The following is a 16520-nucleotide window of genomic DNA, read 5'->3' as shown; positions in this document are numbered from 1 at the left end:
TTCTAAATCAATAATTTCAAGCCCACCAGTATTGGAGCCTAGAGTAAATTTTTATACCGCTAAGATACCAGATGTAACTGATCCACTCCCATAACGTACTTTATAAATGCATTGGCCATCCGCATTGCACATATCTCCCTTGCAAAGAGGATGAGTATCACAAGGAATAGGACGATACGTAGATGACAAGTTCCAAGGATAAAGTGGCATGTCTTGATTGAAATTAGTGGAACCTTCGCATTGAAGCCAAGTCCGAGTACTACCTGTATCAATCATCAAATAATAATTCTTGACTGGGATTTGTCTATCATGAAATGTACCTAACCCGACCATTGCAATGTAAAACCCAAATGATTTGTAAACTACAGGCAAACGTACAATATTAGGATTTATGGAGAGTGTTACATTGTCATGGAGTAATATTTGTGACTCAATGTAACGTGCTTGAACTTTTGATTGTTCTACGAGTCTCTGAAACCTCTCTCATCTTGTTAAATGGTCACCTGGATATAAAGGTGATTCTTTGAACTCTATATGAATCATCTTCATGTTAAACCCTTTTCTTGGATACACAGCGATGACCGAGTTTAATAATAATGATACATGAGTAATTGATATAAGAAAAAGGAAAAGAATCTCCCCCATTTTGAAGTTAAGACGAATTTTGATGGATACAACTCTGTGCAATCCTGAACATCAATTTATAAAATTGTAAAGTGAAATCTTATTGTTGTTTTTAGATTTTAGAAATTAAAACAAGATCATTTCTTATTAATGTGCATTAAAGGCTGCCATATGTTCAAACACACTTTTTTCTATCAAATCTTTCTTTAGATATCAAGATTTATTAAGAACGAACATCACCCAGATATATCAAGTCAATGTTAAAAGGACTGTAATATCTTGACTTAATAAATAGTACTGATTTTTATTATTAAGGCCGGGAAAAAGATGATTTGGACATCAACACTATTAGCAATAGGATCGTTTCTTGTATCATCCGTTTGGTTTTACGTTTTCCTTCGTAAAGATATTCTTGTTTAGGCTTACAAGATTTAGAAAACACTAGATTTGTGTCCGTGCTACGCATCGGGCATTTTATTTTTTCTAATTTGGTGTGCGTGGGATTTCGTCCCGCCCAGCCCCGTGGGGATGTATTTTTGATTTTATGTATGCTAAGCTTCGCCCCGTCCTGCCCCGCCCCGTGGAGATAATTTTTAATTTGGTATGCGCGGGGCTTTGCCCCGCCCTGTGGGGATGCATTTTTGATTTAGTGTGCGCGGGGTTTGCCCCGCCCCGTGGAGATGCATTTTTGATTTGTTGTGGGCGAGGCTTCGCCCGTCCCGTGAGGATGCATTTTTAATTTGGTTCCGCGGGGCTTCGCCCCACCCCGTGGCGATGTATTTTTCATTTGGTATGGCGGGAAAACACATTAAATAGGTGGAGAATATGTGTATATTTTATTTATTTTTTCATTTTATTTTCACAGAAAATATGTGGATTTTTCTCCCCTTTAGATATATTAATTAGGGAAAAACAGTCCTTATATGGTAGATACTCGATTTCTAAATTGAGTTTGGAGTTTGGACTTCCTTAAAATTGCAAACACGGTAGGTTAGGTTTTACTTTTAAGTTTGTAATTTTTTAACCAATCATACGTTGTCAAGTGTCCTCACGAATTCCAAATTAAATTTGTTTTTGTTTTTTTTTTAATTTTTTCCTATTCTTTTTAAACCAATCATACGTTGTCAAGTGTCCTCGCGAATTCTAAATTGAATTTGGTTTCCTTTTTTTTTATCTTTTCCTATTCTTTTAAAACCAATCATATGTTGTCACGTGTCTTCACCAAAACGCTCAGTTCACAAAACTTAAAATAGGTATATTTCGGCCAATAGAAAACGAGGATTTCCTCACCATTCAAAGTGGGAATTTTATTTGTCTAAGCTTTTAACTCTTTAGATGCATGAAACATAGAGAAACATCCAAAATCATCCTAGAAGCTCTCAAAAACACAGGACCCGACTGTCCTCCGGAGGGTCCACCGGGACCACAGAAAAAACTGGGAGACAAAACTGAAGAAGATTTTAGAAGCGCCACCTTATTTCTCAAATCTTATATTCACCTTGCTTTCAAATAGTAAAAGGTACCTTGTTTCGCTTTATTCTTCTCTTTGCTCCACAAATTCTATGAGGAATAATTAAACAATAATTTAAAAAATGCTGATCAGATAATAAATTGACAACAACTCATGACTAAAACACCAATAGAATAAAATTAACAAATGGCGGAGTATTTCAATTTTTGGAACAAGCATCGAAAAGTGAAGAGCAGATACTTGTCTAGTAATAATTAGTGTAAACCGGTGAAATTTGTAGGTGATGTTATGCAGAATCTGAGTCGGTTGGGGTCTTGTATAAGTTGGCTCACAAGAACTCGTTTTAGGAATCTCGCCAATGTAGGATTCCGTGAGTATATTGTTTCCTTATTTGTTTAGGACTCGAACACATTCTTTATACATTCACAGTTTGTTCTAGAATTTATCATATACATTCGATTCAATCAGTATTAATAAGCTTTGTTGAATTCCGGAATCAATAACCTATGAAAATACCTTCCGCATCTTTGAGATCTATGGACTATAGAGAAGAAAGATTTGTGAAGGGTGTGCAATTTCGTAGTATTGATCATGGTTGGTGCATCTTGTCATGAAATCAAAGAAGATTCCCTCTCTACTACCAGTACTATAGAATATGCATACTCAAACGAAGAATATCCTAGTGAAGACGAAGAAGATGAAGATGAATATTACGAGAAGTTGAGGACGACGATGAAGAAACAAGAACAACAATTGAATAGAACAAAAAAGTAATTACAGTTTCCGGTCCACGAATAACAATTGAAGAGATCAGCCAAATCATACAAAAAACTCGCGAAACTTAATCTGCCAATTCAACGGCAATAGCCGTCAATCATCGTGTATCTCCTGATGAATGGCTACATTGGCTAAGGAATGACGATGAATGGGTTGGTTCACAAAAACAGTTAGATCGGGCAAGGCGTTGGACTTGGATCAATGTGTATGCTTATTTCAATAAGGAACAAGACTATGGAGTTATTTTACGCAATGCGCTCCCCAAGTTTATGGAGGATATGGGGTTATTTTACGCAAAGCGCTCTCCAAGTCATTAGTTGCTTCAGCCAAGTTATCTAAAGATGGAAAATCTTTTTATTATCAAGTATTATTGAGACACGTTGTTGAGAAAGTTGAGACTGATTAGGAAAGTTGAGACTGAGTATTGAGACACGGTGTTGAGACTGATTAGGAAAGTTGAGACTGATTAGGAAAGTCTCAGTTATACACGTCTCTTAGAGATTGTTTAGGAGAGTCTTATATAATAAGACTTCTAAACTCGGTAACAAATCTGAGAATCCGAGATGTGTATGGAATGTACTTTGATTAGGACTCTTTATATTGATCTAGAGATAGAGTCGTATTAGGAAGTTATTTCTTTCCCAAGTATGAATCATATATATAAATGATTGTAAAAGTGTTAAGAGAATAATAAGAAATATATCAGATTCTTAACATGGCATCGAGAGCCAGTTTTGAAACCTAAAAAAAAAAAAAAAAAAAAAAAAAAAAAAACTAAAGATGGTCAATGAGATTGAATCATCAAAAGGGAAGATGATGGAATATGATACACAGAAGAAGAATCCTGTATATCATCTAGGATCGAGTGATGGACCAGGAACTATCATCACTCCAATAGTTATGAGAGGGGATAATTATGATGAATGGGCTAGAGCCATAAGAAGATCGCTGATAGCCAAGAGAAAATATGGCTTCATTGATGGAACCATCAAGCGACCTGAAGATCCAGATCAGTTAGAAGAATGGATAGCAGTGCAATCAACGTTGGTGTCATGGATTGGTAACACGTTGGAGTTGTCGGTAAGATCAACCCTGGGAGATTATGAGGATGCAAGTCTATTATGGGCACACCTGAAGAGAAGATTTTGTGTTGTTAGTGGAACAAGAATATGTCAACTGAAAGCATCTTTAAGTGACTGTAAACAGAAGAAAACAGAGGGAGTTGCTATATATTTTGGCAGATTGAACAAAATATGGGATGAGATGGTGACTTATATGAAGATACCGCAATGCAAGTGTGGACAGTGTACATGTAATATTGCATCTCAGGTAAGTATGTTAAGAGAAGAAGATTTCTTGCACTATTTTCTTATTGGGTTAGATTCTGTGTACAGTTCTTTGCGTGAACAATTGCTTGCAAGGGAACCATTGCCGTCTGTAGATGTTGCGTATCAAACCATTGTGAACTCAGAACGCCTGAAGATTGGAGATGGAGTAGTACCTACAGAGATGCAGGAGAATATTATGGCCTTCAAAGTGCAAGATGATCAACGCCTACTTAATAGTGCTTATGATCCCACCAAGTACTGCAAAACTTGCAGCAGACAAGGACACTCAGATGATGGCTGCTTTAAGATCATTGGATATCCAGAATGGTGGGGAGACAGACCAAAGAATGGCAGAGGAGGAAGAACTAGAGGAAGAGGACGTGCTGGAAGAGGAGGTAGAGGACAAGGAGGGAATCCTGTCCGTGCTCATAACCTGCATGTTTCAACAGCAAAAGAGAGTACTGGTACGTCATCAGCTGATGAAGCGTGTCTAGTAGGAGTTACAGCAGCACAGGTCCAACAGGTGATGGAGTTTTTAAACTCAAGAAAGTCGGGTTCTCATCTACAAGGTAAAAAGAATGAAACATCTTGGATTGTTGACACAGGAGCAACAAACCATGTTACGTATGAACTTCTTAACATGATAAATGTAAGAGATATTAGGGAATGTTCGGTTGGATTGCCTGATGGAAAGTATAAATCCTCTGAGAAAATAGGAACTGTGATTCTTCCTGGTGGATTGAAACTTGAAAACGTGGTTTATGTGCCAAAGATAACCTGTAACCTAATTTCATTCACACAACTTATTGATGAGATGAGTTGTATTATTCAGTGTACTAACAAATTATGTCTTATACATGACCGGTCTACGAAGAGGATGATTGGAGTGGCTGAGAGACAAGGTGGACTATATATTTTCCGTGGTGTGCCGCATGTTGAAGTTATGGCTGTGCGTGAAGATACATATGAGTTGTGGCATCAACGTATGGGACACCCTTCAGAGAAAGTTTTGCAGAAGTTACAAGGTGTGAGTAGATTAATCAAGAAGAATAATGATGCTTGTGATATTTGCCCCCGGGCAAAGCATCGTAGAAGCAGTTTTTCTAGTAGTTTGAGTAAATCAGATTGTATTTTTTGATTTAGTTCATATAGATTTATGGGGTCCTTATAAGATCCATTCATCATGTGGAGCTCAATATTTTCTGACAATAGTGGATGATTTTTCAAGAGGTGTTTGGATTTATTTAATTCAGAATAAAACAGAGGTTGAATCAATATTTCGTGAATTTGTTGCTCTTGTGAAGCGTCAATTTAACAAAGATATTAAAATTGTTAGAAGTGATAATGGAACGGAATTTAATGCATTGCGTGGTTATTTTAAGACTAATGGAATAGTCTTTGAGACGTCATGTGTAGGTACTCCTCAACAAAATGGAAGAGTAGAGAGAAAACATCAACATATAATGAATGTAGCAAGGGCTTTAAGATTTCAAGCAAGCATGCCGAAATGGTTATGGGGAGAGTGTGCATTGACAGCAGCGTACTTGATAAATCGTACGCCTACACCTATCCTAAATAATAAAACACCATATGAAGTATTGTTTGGAAAACCACCTATATATAAACAGTTGAAGGTGTTTGGGTGTTGTGCTATGTACATGATCAAAATAGTAAAGGAGATAAGTTTGCTAGTCGAGGACGGAGGTGTGTGTTTCTTGGCTACCATATGGTAAGAAGGCATGGCAAGTTTATGATCTAGACACAAGAAAATTTATGGTGTCTCGAGATGTGAAATTCTATGAGACACAATTTCCATTTAAGACTGAGTTGAATGGTAGTTGAGACGGACATGATGGGAGCTCTAGAAGTCATATAGCGACTGATGTTGCTGGGACTACAGCTGAGACTGATCGTATGGTGAAGAGTGGAGTGATGATGAAGAGTGCCTATCCGCTGGCGGTGAAGAAACTGCAGAAAACAGCGACAGACAGATGAGATATCGCAGTACAAACTGCAACCTGCTGAAGATGTCGCTGTTCAGCGTCAGACTACAGCGTCAGAAAATTCAGCAGTTGTGAACAATGATGACAAGCCACAGATGCTGCTGTTGTGAATGAAGATTTAGGAAGGGGAAGCGTCAGAAGATTCCCTCGAGTAGGCTTAAAGGTTTTGTGACACACCATTAGAGAAAATAGTCCATCTCACTCTCAATCATCACAGTCATCATCCTCAGGTACACCTTATCCTTTGACATATTATGTTAGTTGTGACAGGTTTTCGGACATGCATAAAAATTATATTGCTGCATATCTGCAAAGTCTGAGCCGAGGAATTTCAGAGAGGCAATGAAACATCCAGGTGGAGGAAAGCAATGGCGGAAGAAATACGGGCCTTAGAAGAACAAGGCACATGGGATCTAACAGAATGCCACCTGGTAAGAAAGCTTTAGGAAGTAAGTGGATATATACGGAAAAATATGATGAAAACGGGAATTTGGTGCGTTTAAAGGCGAGACTTGTGATTTTTGGAAATCATCAAGTTGAAGGATTAGATTACAATGAGACATTTGCACCAGTGGCAAAGATGACAACGGTTCGTATGTTCTTGGCTGTAGCTGCAGCTAAACAGTGGTATGTGCATCAGATGGATGTGCATAATGCGTTCCTACATGGAGATTTGGAAGAGGAAGTATATATGAAAATACCACCAGGATTTGCTAAGGGTAATCCGAATATGGTGTGTAAGATGAAGAAATCGTTGTATGGCCTAAAACAAGCACCGCGGTGTTGGTTTGCGAAGCTATCAACTGCATTGAAGAATTATGGGTTTCGGCAATCGTACTCAGATTATTCTCTTTTTACTATGATGAAGGGAAAATGCAACTTAATGTGCTGGTGTATGTTGATGATTTATTATTGCAGGGAATGATCTAGTTGCGCTTACACAATTTAAAGCGTACTTGGGTCAATGTTTTAAGATGAAAGATTTAGGAAAATTAAAATACTTCCTAGGTTTGGAAGTGGCTCGTAGTAAACAAGGTTTCTACATATGCCAGAGGAAATATGCGTTGGATATTATAATGGAGGCAGGTTTATTGGGTGCGAAACCTGCAGAATTTCCTATTGAAACCAATCATCGTCTTGCTTTAGCAACAGGAGATTTGCTTTATGATGTAGAAAAGTATAGAAGATTGGTTGGACGTTTGATATATTTATCTGTCACCAGACCAGATCTTGCTTACTCAGTGCATATCTTATCTCAGTTTATGCAACGACCAAGAATGGAGCATTGGGAAGCAGCACTTCGTGTGGTTAGATATTTGAAAAAGAATCCTGGACAAGGAATTCTGTTGCGCTCTGATAGTAGTTTAACCTTGAGAGGTTGGTGTGATTCAGATTGGGCAAGTTGTCCTTTAACTAGGCGTTCACTGACGGGATGGTTTATTTGTTTTGGAGATTCGCCAGTATCTTGGAAGACTAAGAAGCAACCAACTGTGTCTCGTAGCTCGGCTGAAGCAGAATATCGTTCCATGGCGGCGGCTACATGTGAATTGAAATGGTTGAAACAATTACTCAGTGATTTGAGGGTTTATCATACACAAGCGATGAGTCTTCTTTGCGATAGTCAATCAGCTTTATATATTGCGAAGAACCATGTTTTTCATGAAAGAACAAAACATATTGAAGTGGACTGTCATCTAGTAAGGGATGCGGTAATACAAAAGATTATTCTACCTTCTTATACTCCTACCACAATGCAGTTGGCGGATATATTCACAAATTCATTGGGAAAAGCTCAGTTCCATGCTATTTTATCCAAGATGGGCATTTGTGACCTGCATGCTCCGTCTTGAGGGGGGGTATTGAGACACGGTGTTGAGAAAGTTGAGACTGATTAGGAAAGTTGAGACTGAGTATTGAGACACGGTGTTGAGACTGATTAGGAAAGTTGAGACTGATTAGGAAAGTTGAGACCCTATTAGGAAAGTCTCAGTTATACACGTCTCTTAGAGATTGTTTAGGAGAGTCTTATATAATAAGACTTCTAAACTCGGTAACAAATCTGAGAATCCGAAATGTGTATGGAATGTACTTTGATTAGGACTCTTTATATTGATCTAGAGATAGAGTCGTATTAGGAAGTTATTTCTTTCCCAAGTATGAATCATATATATAAATGATTGTAAAAGTGTTAAGAGAATAATAAGAAATATATCAGATTCTTAACAAGTATTCATGGGAATAAGGGCTGGTGTCGAACTCGCTGAGAAACGTAAACGTTACGATTTCCATGTCGGGTGTAATTCGGTTATGATTCCAGCTCTCTTTAGCGATGCACGTCAATGCTCTAATAATGCATGCAGATAGGGCTGCCTATGGTTCGGTTTGGTTTGGTTTTCTGTCAAACCCAAGGACCAAACCGATATCAATTACAGGAAATCAAAAACCAAACCAAACAATGTTCAGTTTAGAATATTAGAAACCAGTACCGTCCCATCGGTTTTTTTGGTTTTTCTGGGTTTTTTGTTTTTTTTTTAATAAACTTTCATTTTTTAACTCGTAAATCAAATTTTTAAAGCAAATCATTAAAATTAGATATATTTTGAGCTATAATTTTTTTATTTATGGGTATACTCATTAAAATCATATATATTATACATATATAATTCAATATTATATACATTTTTAATAATATTTTCTTTATTTATGGATATACTCATTGAAGTGTAAATATATTATACTATGCTGGAAAGTTCGGTACATATTATTATGGTTTTTGTCGGTTTTTTGGTTCTAACTCTCGGTTTTTCTTTAATTTGTGTTTTTTGGATTTTTGGTTGTTTTGTGACACCAAACCAAAACCAACCACCTACAATCGATTTTCTCGGTTTTTGGGTTTCTTTGTTCTTGAATATTCGGTCTCTGATTTTCTGGGTTTTTTTTGTCAGTTTGGACCAGTTCGGTCCGGGTAGAAAACCGAACCATGGGCATCCCTACATGCAGAGAAACGCGTGATCTCTACAAAATTTGCAAGACATGTGAGATATATTTCTGGATAGAGGGTTGCGATTTGTTGGTGATTCCTCTTGTCCTGGAACTTAGATGCAAAAAACCTAATAGAATTGTCACGCTCACGGGCTACAAATGCGGCTGCGCATCATCAAGCAAAAAGGGAAAAAAAGAATAAGAGACATGAAGTGGAAAAGAATAAGGGGAACATTATGTATATACCCCTACTATGAGACTCATAATAAATATTCCCTTTTGAACTTTACAAATACCTCTAAGCATAATACATTACTAAAATACCTTCTTTTGTTTAATGTATATACAAAACTATTACCACTAACCACTATTCAACAACAACAAAAAAAAAAAACTTTACTGTGCGCCATCACCACTGTCCACGACCGCCAACAACCACCGACAACCACCACCACTGTCCACCACCAACAACCGCCACCACCGAAGACCACCACCACGACCGCCAACCACCACCACTGTATACCACTACCGCCGCCAACCACCACCGCCGCCAACCAGAACCGCCATTTTCCTCCACCACCGCCGTCAACCACCACCGCCAACTACCACCGCCGACAACTAGCGCCACTGTACGCCACCGACAACCACCACCACTACCCACCACCACCACTTTCATCCACCGCCACCAATCACCACCAACAACCACCAATTCCACCACCGCCATCTAGAGGAAACTTGCTGAAAGTTGTCTCCAAATCTGAAGGCAACTTGCTGAAGTTGTCTTCAATAATTGAGGCAACTAGCTCAAGTTGTCTCCGCATATGGAAGAAATTAGGACAAGTTGTCTCCACATTATGAAAAGTATACACAAAAAATGAACCCGGCGTGAGTCGAACACGCATCATCTGACATGGAGTCAATCGTGCTACCGTTGCACCACAGGTTTGTTAATGCAAAATGACATACAAAATCACATCCAAAGATATACTACAACTACTGATGTATAAAACTACACAAATGTTCATGTTTTGTAACATATACATATCAAAATCACAAACCAGCATCTGCCGATTCATATCTCTTTACTGCATTAGCACATTTTCAATTACAAACCCAGTAAGAAGACTCACATATTCGCCAAACCATCAGTGCTCAACCAACAATTCAAACCACCAACAGACAACACCATATCCTCCATCTCCGCTACTGCAACTCTACCTGCAACAGCTTCATGAGCATCAGCAGCATAACCATCATCAGCAACTCAACACAACAACCACTCTAAGATATATGTATAAGATAATTTCAGATGAATGAATGGACCCAAAAACCTAACCAAGTTTCCTCCAATATGGAATCAACTAGCTCAATTTGCCTCCAAAAGTGAAAGCAACTTTCTCAAGTTGTCTCCAAAAAAAGGAAGCAACTAGCTCAAGTTGTCTCCAATAGCGGAAGCAACTTGGTCAAGTTGTCTCCAATAGTTTGAGCGCATCCAACACAAGTCCACTACAACATCCACTACCACCACCATTGGTGCAAAAAAATCAAATTGGAAGCTCAACAAACCTGCAATATCATCTTCTCGGCCTCTTAACATCAACATCACCAATGCACGGCCATCAACTACACCCCCTTACTGCAACTGCACTATAACCTCAACAAACCCAATAATAACAAGCATTCCATCATTCATTAATTAGCTCACTACTCCAATTCCACTCACCAGCTTAGTCTCTGCAATTGTAACTCAACAACACCTCACCTCAGCTCCATGAACTACAATTTCTGACATTCAATCAGGCCACTGCAAAACCATCATCTAACTTTAACCATCAATATTATCTCAACCCATTCAGCTGTAGAGCTTACACATCAATACCAACTGCAATGTTAACTCATAACATACATCTATCTGTGCACCTCAATTCTTGAAATTCAGGACACCAACACCTCCATCTTATTGCAGTAAAGAATTCATAACCATTATTTTCCCAGCTTCACCTCAACTGCAACCACTGCATAGTTGCACCAGCTCCAACATCACTCCACAGTCCAGTTGTAATTTCCAATTTCAACACACAAACCTGCACATCATATCCGACAGCACTTCCCACCTTCAATAAACTAAATCAAACTAACACCATCTGAATCTTCAGACTTAGCTACTATCCCAGCAAACTGACCACCAATCACAACCATTTTGCATCTTGTCACACAACTGCAACACCAAATTCACACATAAACTTTATTTCGACTGATTTCTTCATCATCTTCTTCTCTAATTCCATACGAACCCATATTCTCGACCTCTTACAGCGAACCCATATACTTGATTTCCAACTGAATCAAAATCAAGAAAAAGTAATTAAATTAAGATTCGTAACGAAAATTTCATGAATAAATCTATAGTTGTTAAATTCCAATTAATCAAACATGAACCAAATCAAAATCTATAATTTTCAGAAATAGTAATCCAATACCTAAAATTCTATCTCAACCTTTTGAATCTTCAACTGATGTAGAAATTACAGTTAAAACGAGAAGAAAAAGAATAATAAGAGCTCCTGAATCTGATTATTCTTATGAAGTTTGATTTCCAGACGCTTAAGAAAGTTTGATTTTCAGATCTGATTAAAATCGATATCGATCTCCACCACAACTTTAGAACCGAACGGAGATTAAATCTCAATTTGTATCATGATGGATCGAAATTACCTGAAAATGAAACCTAAAATCTGATCTCCTGAAACTGAATCTCATATTGTAAATCAGTGACAAACCGAGAAGAAGAAGAAGAAGATGATGATGATGATGCTAAAACTGTTGATGATAATTATAGACGGTGGCGATGGTGATTTTGGTGTCGTAGATGTGGTGATGGTGGTACTGGTTGCGGCGACAGGTTTAAGCCAGAGGAGGAGACTGTGGTGGTATATTTCTTTTGTTGGTTTCATCGAAGAAATGAAGAAGAATAGATAAAAGATGTAGGAGGTTAAAACAGGAAGTCAACAAATTGTGATTTTGTTTTGGACTTATTTTTTATCACTAGAGGGTGTTTGTGCAAAGCCCATAGATAATAGGGGTAATAATAACATTCCCACAAAGAATAATGATGATGACATCGAGTCGGGTGATTTCCAAAAGAGCTAAGAAATATTATTTGGAAAGATGCTTTTATGCTACACTTCAGGGGGATTGGACCACCAGAATGAAGAGGACTCTACTATGTAATGTATAGTTCCAGTACTCTCATTTTGATTAGTACGCAGCTGTGTTTTATGTTTGAATTACATAGTGCCATTAATGACACTGAGCTGCTTCTTGTTGAGTACTCATGAGATTGGTTTCGCACATGATGCGGAGAAGAATACCTTGAAACGGAAGTGAATGTCGTCGTTTTGTGTCGTGTCTGTATTAGGCCGGAGGCCAGGAGGGGGGCTACTTGATTGAGCACAGAATACAAGCTACTTAAGGTGATCACCCATGTCTTGAGTTGGCTCCAGTTTTATATCTACGCTTTCCTATCTATATGTAGTTTCGTCTACACATTTTTATTCTCGGTAATTTTGAGATAAAATGCCGATAAGTTGGTGTTCATTGGGTACTCGTGGGTGGTCTGTTGAACATTGTGATACATTGAAATAAATAATCTATCCCTTGAAAAGGTTGTATATATTGGGTAAGCGTGAGGCCATGAAAATCTTTCCTCTTCCTTCTCTTTTATTCCATAATCTATCCCTTTAAAAGGTTGTATATATGATACCCAAGAACATCTTGCCAAAATAATTTATTGGTGAATATTTTTTTGAAAAGTTTGTACAATAGGTGTGTGTCTGCATAAAACGATATCGAAAGAACCGTGGTATAATTGGTACCCTCGTTATTTCAAACTCGTATGAAGAGGAATTTGACATCCCAGTATTTCGCTTGGTGCAATGAACCGTGGTGTATTTCGTACTCTCGTTATTTCAAACTCGTATGAAGAGGAATTTGACATCCCAGTATTTCGCTTGGTGCAATGGATAGTCTAGGCGTTGTGTGTGTTGCGTTAACTTTTACGATCGTAAAAATTACCGGTCGGATGCAACCTTAATTGGAATTACGATCATAATATTTTCGCGACTATAAAAACTTGGAGTCATGATTGGGGTGATGAAAGACTTGATCGTATATGGAACAACTTGTCGATTGCAATATGGTGGTGCATTTGGAAAGAAAGGAAATCTAGAACTTTCAATCACAAAAGGTGAAACTTGGAAAGTGTAATTCGAGATACTAAGATCCAAGCTTACTTTTGGCGGGAGTCAAACACTAGCATGTTGGATTGAACGGATAACATGGTGACAGTTTTATGGGATTCGTATTTCCATCTGTCGCTTTGCTTTTGATACGAGACGTTTGATGTATGGTTTGTTTGCTAAATTCTTTTGGCTCTTTGTTTCTTTGTTCTCTTCTTTGGATGATCGTTTTCAAACTCGATCTACCTTTTTTGGATCGGTTGTATTTATTGGGTTGAAGTACCCCTTTAAGTACCTCTTTTTCAATAGTTTTTTTTTCTTTTGACCGATCAAAAAAAAAATTTACAAGATATACGTGTCACAGCAAAGTTCTAAACCTAGTACATTTTCTTAAATATTCGCTGAAAGTATTCAATACAAACACATGTTTACGTGAGACAAGAAGAATTTACAAAAAATAATAATTTAACAAAAATAACACAAGGCTTTAAGATCAAGTAATAATTTATTAAATTCCCGGATGAAGTAAATTTATTATTGGCTAGCTAGGCGACATTGTTTCTCCAAGAACCTAATTCGCAACATTCAGTAACGAATGAGAGTGATTGATCCATCGTTATACAAAATTCGTTTGTTAGCTTGATGCATTGATCCTAAAATAAAAGTCGGCCTATTTTTATCCTCCCCGATAAACCCAAAACAGACGATTTCATTGGATATCATCACAAAATTAGCTTTGTAATCCAGAATATCATAATTGGCCTGTTGAAAATGAGTGTTATTGAAGGATAGTTGGTAATGTCAAATCTTCCACGTAGACGGAAACAAACATCAAAACCATTCTTGGTACCAATATAATCAATTCCAAGCTCTCTAAAATGTGCCTTCACCAAATCTGCAACTCTATTAAAATGATCTCTATATATCATGGATATTGGAGTACCAGAATCTATGATGGCACCGCCTTCTTTTTGAGAGGTGAGCTTAAAAGTACCTATGGGAAAGCCTACTCTTTTGTTGCCTACACTAATATCTTCTAGATTTAAGTAATATTGATACGTTGGAAAAGGAGGCACAACCATGGAAGTTGTACGTACTTTTTGAAATATGCCTCCAAATCTTGCATCTGCACCAAACCTTAAATATGTATCTGATCCCTCAATATTATCATTAAATGTCTCGAAGCAGTAGGAAAACTTTCCTTCTCCAACAACACCTAATTGATTCACAAAAGACCATTGTCCTACTCCTAAGCCAAGTATTCCTGCAATAAGATCAGGTTCGTCATGTAAATGATTTTTACCGAAAAAGTTTTCAAAATTATCTTGGAGAAAACCACAATTCATGTGTAAATTAATACTTTCAAGACGACCACTAGTATTGGAGCCTAGCGTAAATCTTTCTTCGGATACAATACCAAATGTAGCGGATGCACTCGCATAGTTTGCTTTATAAGTGCATTGGCCATCAGTGTTGCAGTTATCTCCCATGCAAAGAGGATGGGTATTACAAGGAATGGGACGGTATGTAGCTGACAAGTTCCAAGAATAAAGTGACATATCTTGATTGAAAGCTTTAGTGGCATCTTCACATTAAAGTCACGTCTGATCACTACATGTATCGATCATCAAATAGTAATTCTTGAATGGCGGTCGGCCACCCGAAAATGTACCTAAACCTACCATTGCAACATAAAACGTACTCGGTTCGTAAACTACAGGCAAACGTACAACATCGGGATTGATGGAGTGTGTTGGATTGTCGTGGAGTAGTATTCGTGACTCGATGTAACGTGTTTGAGCTTTCGATTGTTCTACGAATCTCTGAAGCCTCTCGCCTCTTGTTAAATGGTCACCTAGATATAAAGGTGATTCTTTGGAGTTTCTATGAATTATCTTCATACTAAACCCTTTCTTTGCGAACACTGCTATGACGGAGTTTAAAAGTAATGATACATGACTAATTGATAGGAGAAAAATGAAAAGTTTCCTCTCCATATTTGAGCTAAGATTAATTTCGATGGACACAACCGTATGCAATCTGAAATCTGAACCTCAATTTAGAGTACTATAAACATAAATCTAAATAAATTTTCAAATTTTAAAAGTTAAGACGTCCGGACATTTTCTTAATACGCATTAAAAGTTGCCAGCTATTACACCACACAAAATATCTGTCAAATCTTTCTTATGAATATCACCCAGATCTGCAGATATCAAGTTAATGTAAAAAAACTATCATATCTTGGCATAATAAATGATATTGATTTTTATTATTAAGAAACCAATTTCCCTTAATTTCAAACTGGTACCTGCATTTTTCACTAAGCATTGACCACTCTGACCATCTCGGTTTCTAGGGTTGTTTCAAAAAAAAATTCCTTCCCACCAAAAATTTCTTTTCTAGACAGGACTGGAGTGGGAAAGCTTGGAGCACTGTTGGGATATTATATCCATTGTTTGTGAGTTTTCAAACGTCAAATAAAGAAAGCAATAGAACAGCAGTAATACGAGGAAAATTGCCAGGTTACAGAGGACCATAGTTAGGTAGTTGCCAATTAATAGGAGACAAATGATTAATGCATTTGACCAATAAAAATGAGACCTAATTGTACTAGTAAGCAACCGAAATGAGAAACAAGGAGGAACCGAGGATAGGTGAAAATGCACCTCCGGTGAAAAACTTATCAATATATGAAAGTAGGCTAGTTTCCCTGCCATATAATTATGGAATTTCCAAGATAGTACAAAAAGAAATCAGAGATATCTAAACACTCACTAAAACATGATCTACATTTATTGAAACATTTTCGGCATATTTTCATCCATAAAATCCTTCCTTACATAAGATCTACCTAAAACAGAATCGCTAACCCACTCACTAATCCCCTAATAATAAATTCCTAGATTATAACCTTTACTCTCCAATTCAAAGTTTCAAACGTGCAACTCTAATCCTAAACACTAGGAGAAGACCATACCGCTTTTACGCGTCCAGAATATCGATATGACACGTCAAACATTACCTAATTATAAGGATTTATTCCGATATTTTATAAAGTTCAAATTAATGAATAGATTTAATACAAAATATTTTG

At 37.4% G+C, this 16520-nt stretch overlaps 1 protein-coding gene across 1 annotated transcript; it reads right to left on the bottom strand.

Annotated features, from left to right (window-relative positions):
* Positions 1-11182: 11182 nt before the first annotated feature.
* LOC113280058 (aspartic proteinase CDR1-like) lies at positions 11183-14982 on the bottom strand. Its single transcript, XM_026528701.1, has 4 exons — positions 14254-14982; positions 11500-11525; positions 11325-11403; positions 11183-11269 (listed from the first exon to the last, which is right to left on the bottom strand). The coding sequence occupies exons 1-4, from the start codon at positions 14980-14982 to the stop codon at positions 11183-11185; spliced, it is 921 nt and encodes a 306-aa protein (XP_026384486.1).
* Positions 14983-16520: the final 1538 nt, after the last annotated feature.

This window comes from Papaver somniferum, chromosome 5 (genome assembly GCF_003573695.1).
Source record: "Papaver somniferum cultivar HN1 chromosome 5, ASM357369v1, whole genome shotgun sequence".
In the NCBI taxonomy this organism is placed as follows: Eukaryota; Viridiplantae; Streptophyta; class Magnoliopsida; order Ranunculales; family Papaveraceae; genus Papaver; species Papaver somniferum.
The sequence above is the reverse complement of the archived record's forward strand: the minus strand, read 5'-3'. Positions and strand labels throughout refer to the sequence as shown.

What these genes read in the sequence shown, in the direction of transcription:
- LOC113280058 (XM_026528701.1), bottom strand. Translation starts at nt 14,982, where the DNA reads ATGTCACTTTATTCTTGGAACTTGTCAGCTACATACCGTCCCATTCCT. An exon ending in ATCAAGTATATGGGTTCGCT is followed by an intron (nt 11,404 to 11,499) that starts GTAAGAGGTCGA and finishes TTGGTGTTGCAG; the next exon opens with TTGTGTGACAAGATGCAAAA. An exon ending in AGTCTGAAGATTCAGATGGT is followed by an intron (nt 11,270 to 11,324) that starts GTTAGTTTGATT and finishes TATGATGTGCAG; the next exon opens with GTTTGTGTGTTGAAATTGGA.